This window comes from Planococcus citri, chromosome 4 (assembly GCF_950023065.1).
Source record: "Planococcus citri chromosome 4, ihPlaCitr1.1, whole genome shotgun sequence".
Lineage (NCBI taxonomy): Eukaryota > Metazoa > Arthropoda > Insecta > Hemiptera > Pseudococcidae > Planococcus > Planococcus citri.
Window position 1 is genome coordinate 10,121,253 of NC_088680.1, and position 5,180 is coordinate 10,126,432.

The following is a 5,180-nucleotide window of genomic DNA, read 5'->3' on the forward strand; positions in this document are numbered from 1 at the left end:
CATCGAACTACAATATTGCCATCAAAATCCAAGACCAAAAAGTTTGGTTTTTTCGCCATTAAAAATTTGCTTTTCTGGCAAAAAGAACTTCGAAAAAATGTAAATATTTTTGCCAGTTTTTTCCAAAACTTGCTACTTTTTGCTGAAATTTCCTAATTTACGCTGTTTGACAAAAATTCTCGGTGTTTTAAAAATTTTTCTTCCCAAGCATATTGCATTTATGATTCTCAAATATTGAAAGATAATTTTATTCCTGATACTGGGGGAAATAATTTGGAAAAAACCCAGAAACTTATCGAAACGTTTTTCAGGATGACCCAAAATGTTAGTTTGAATGTAAAACCATCCCAAAAATGATTTTGTGTCGACCCCCCCTCACTCATCATCCCATCCCGAGAAATGTGCTCAATTGCCCATGCGTGATCAAAATTCAAAATGCGACACTTTCACAGAAAATGGTCACTAGCTAGGTAGATGCATGTGCAGAATTTTGCTCAAAACCAATTTTCATAAAGAAAAAAATTCTTTGAATTATTTTTAAAATTTTATAATGCATGCTACGCTTTAGATGTTTTTTTTTTTATATATACAGCAAAAGCAATAAATAAGTACATATGTTATTTTAAAATAATATTAATTTTTTGTGAGGGGCGGTGGGAGTTTGAAAATTTCAAAAATTCGTAGAAAAAAACTAGGAGGGTACGCTCTGCGAATTTTTTCAGAAATTTAGTCACACCCTAAGGTGTAACATGGTAATATATATTTTTTGTGGTGCTAAAAAATCGGTGCAACATGCTCAAAAAAATTTAAGTTTGGACATTCAAGGTAAATTTTATTGGAAAAAATGAGTTTGCAAATCACTTATTTTTGAGTGAATTTGCATTTTAAAATTTTCAACTCCCCCCCCTCTCCTTCCTTGAAAACCCCTAATGTGAGAGTTTTTTGGAAAAAATTTCACACATGCAGCTTGAACCTATGTAGTGACTATTTTCAGTGAAAGTTTCAACTTTTTTGGAACACGGTCCTCTTCCACAGCTAGAACGAGGATTTTGAGTTTCGAGCACGTAATGGGCACTTTCTTTGGGGGGTGGGGTATTGCCTCAGAATTTTTTGGATGGTTTTATATCTAAATTAACATTTTGGGTAAGTTTCGTCGAAATTAGAGAAAGTGTCGATTTCACTGTCTTTTTTTTTTTAGAAATTGGCAATTATGGCTGGAAATTTGGCACCACTGCATTCCAAAATATTTCCCGGCATAAATTGAATTTTCTTCAACATCGCTTTAATTTTTCAACAAACAATGAATCAACATGCCATAACATTTCATGAAATAAGTGATCACAGAATAGTAAGTGCATACGAAAGGGGAATTGTATTTACGGCGAACCGAGTATGCAATTTTATCAACACGTCTTCACATACAATTCAAGTCCAAATAAGTTCAAGGCATTTTTGTGTGTTTTAACGAGCAATATTTTAAACACTCATTTTTTTTTTTTTTGCATTTCATCTTTAACATTTCCTTATTTGTAGAGCTTGTACGAGGATAATTTTCAACTCTCTTCAATGGACTTCTTCACAGTGTTTCAATAAATATAATGTCAAAATCCTTCTCTTGACGAGTCTTTGCACTAAAATTGGAGTCAAAGAAACAGATTTTTTTTCAGTCTTTCAAAGTCACTACTTTCCAAAAAAAAAAAGTCGAAAATGACGTTAAAATTGTTGATATTTGTTTTTTAAAAAATGCTCGCTATTTAGTAAAATTGCAAAAAATTTTCACTTTTTTCAAAAATGATTAAAAAATCCTCACTTTTTATGTCTGAAATTTCCATTACTTTAACGATCGAAATGCCATTTGCATTCTATACCTACGAGTACTTTTTTTTGAGGGGGGGGGTCGTTGCTATTTCAAAGGTAGCTCAACGTGTTGATATGGCAAAGATATTAAACGATAATAAATGAATATCGTATGTTCCCTAAAATCATACCTAATTTACGTAATACAAAACATGTACAATTGAACACATGACATTGCCTATTAATGACAAATGAGACATGTTTCGAGCTCGACATACGTACACGTATAATGAGGGTGAAACTGAAAATGACCGACTATGAAAGCATAGCTTTTATAGTACTCGTACCTACAAATACATCTGTCATAAAACGCCAAAAGCCAGCAACCTTATAGGGAGAAATTGTACAACGAACAAAGCTCTCGCGAATAAAATGATCAGAACAACGGAAAACAGATTCGAAACAAGCAGAGCAATGAAGAAGCGTTGATGAGCGATTTGCACGAAATAAAATATATATTTAATTTATTTAATTAAATAATTTACTTTAAAATTACGTAAGTATCACAATTTCATTGAAAATGCTCGCTTTGAGGACCTATACGAGTATATCTCCGATTATTTCAATTTATAGAATAAGTGGATATGGTATTGAAAAAGACTTAATCAGTCTATAGGATTTATTAATCAAATAATCTTGCTCCAAGTTAATATCTTTTTGATAATTATTTTTTCCATCTCAGATAGGCTGATTCCTCTTATAATTCAACGTTTCTAGATAAATTTGTAGGTAGGTACGTGCTAATTATTTATTTTAACCCAACACGATGAAGCTCACTCGCAGTCCCAGCGAATAGGTTTTTAGGTACCTATACAAGGAAAGTCCGCTGAATGCGGAAATACACCAATGATCATTTCCACCACCGAAGCAATATTTGTTTTCCTGATTGTACTGGTGGTTCACACAGAGCACTCGTATAATACTTTTTCGTCGTTCTTTTCTCATCGTGTATTATATGTAGTATTTTTTGCCATTACCATTCTCGCCGTTCTACTGTGCATGGCCTTTTCACGTTACAAAGTCGTCTCGCCAAATGAAACAAAATCCAAGCTATTATTTCGTTGTCTCTGGCGCTGCTGTGCAGCTCAATGCTCTGTGCCGCCGCGTGTTATATGTTTTATTCCAGTGGGCACCAAATTTGTGGATACGTTGACCTCGGCGATGAGCAAATTACGTGCTGGAAAGGCGTTTAAATATTCTCTTTATATGTAGGATTGCTCATTTTCGTTCTGTGTCTATATGTGATTCTCGATGTCGAATTTTACTATCAGTATTGACTATCTATACTATAGCTTTTAGATATACCTTCTGTTGGTATAAGTTTCCTGCATCAGTTCCCCTTCCTTTGCTATCTGGTCAAGTCTTTTGTATGGGTTTACTTGTTTGCTTACATTTTATTCGCTTATGAGAAGGAACCGTTACAACTCGTCAACTTCGATCGAGCTGAAATTTGGCTCGCTGAAACTGCTGAAAAGCAACATTCAGACCTTTGAACCTGATTTTCAGCTGCTCAAGTTGATTTTTTGATCTGTTGGCGAATTTTTAAAAATAACGAAAATAATCCATTGGAGTATTGATTTTTTACAAAAAGAACGCACAAAATAGAGATAAAACTGGATTTTCTCCAGCAATTTCAAATCACTCAAGAAGTTGTTTATAATCAACTTCAGCAGCTGAAAATGTAATCCTGTTATGATTTCGACCTTTCTAACTCAATTGGGACAAGTTAATTGCAAATTCAAAAAGTTAAAAAAATTTCAAACTTTTCAAAATCGTCAATTTTTGCAAAAAATTACTCGAAATATTGGCTTCCCACAAAGTTGACCCCCCTCCCCCCTCTCCAAACTTTTCTTCAGAAATTTATGATCTCATCCACTCGACGTTCATTTTTTTGTTCCTTTAAAAATATTTCTTTGAGAATGCCGTGACTGGAGGAGGGAGAGGGGGTTAACTTTGAGAGAAGAAGTTTCAATGAATTCGTAACAAATGGGGGGAAATGAAAAATCACTGGAGGCTCCAGAATAGCTCAAAAGCAGCATGGCAGTTGTTGATATGGGATATGTGAGAATTGAATTGAAAAAATGATTCACATTGGTCCACTTTGCAACAAAAAATTCATGTTTTATGAACGAAAATGAATCGGAGGGTTTGAAATCTGGATTGGGTGGGGGGGGGGGTAAGACATCACCTTTCAACTGGCTCGGTTTAGTTCAAATCAGAGGGTGCTAGTTTGAAATGTTTCCTTGTTATACTTGTTAGCATCATAAAAAAAAAATGAGATATCTAAATTAACTGAAAATTTTATTAAAAAAGATACGTACTTGTCGTCGAAGTTATACCCTAAAAAAATCTTATGCCCTCCAAAAAAAAAATTCATTTTCATTTTCAAACCTTTCCCAGAAAAAATTTTGCTTTCTTGATAAAAAAATAGATTTTGTAGCTTTTTCTCCAAGATTTCTCAAAACCTTTACATTAAATTGTGTTTTTTCCCATGAAATTATTGTGAGGTAATTACCAAAACTTCTTGAAAATTACAAAAAAATACTGCAAATTGCTAAATACGCCAGAAATTACTGTGAAAAGAATTATAAATTAGCACAAATCACTAAAAATTGCCATAAATTACCATGACAGTAAATTACTGGTAAATGATGGTAAATTACGGTAAATTACCGGTAAATTACCGGTAAATGAGGGTAAATTTACCGGTAAATGAGGGTAAATTACTGTTATATGAGGGTAAATTACCGGTATATGAGGGTAAATCACCGGCAAATAATGGTAAAGTACCCACAAATAACAGTAAATTACCGGTAAATGACGGTAAATTACCGGTAAATGACGGTAAATTACCGGTAAATGACGGTAAATTACCGGTAAATGACGGTAAATTACCGGTAAATGACGGTAAATTACCGGTAAATGACGGTAAATTACTGGTAAATGACGGGGAATTACCAGTAAATGACGGTGAATTACCGGTAAATAACGGTAAATTACCGGTAAATAACGGTAAATTACCGGTAAATGACCGTAAATTATAGGTAAATAACGGTAAATTACCGGGAAATGATGATAAGTAACCGTTAAATCAGGGTAAATTGCTGGTAAATAACGGTAATTTTCCGGTAATTGACGGTAATTGACGGTAATTGACTGGTAATTAACGGTAAATTACCAGTAAATGATGGTCAATTACAATAAATAACGGGTGAATTAGGGTAATTTACTAGTATGGTAATTGACGGTAATTTACTGTTGAATGATGGTAAATCAATATTAAATGACCAGTAAATTACGGTAAATGACTAGTAAAATATGGT

The 5,180-nt window shown here is 33.5% G+C and overlaps 1 protein-coding gene across 1 annotated transcript; it reads left to right on the forward strand.

Moving 5' to 3' along the window:
• Nucleotides 1–4,547: 4,547 nt before the first annotated feature.
• On the forward strand, nucleotides 4,548–4,901 carry LOC135843624 (uncharacterized). The gene has a single exon (XM_065361571.1). The coding sequence runs from the start codon at nucleotides 4,548–4,550 to the stop codon at nucleotides 4,899–4,901; it is 354 nt and encodes a 117-aa protein (XP_065217643.1).
• Nucleotides 4,902–5,180: the final 279 nt, after the last annotated feature.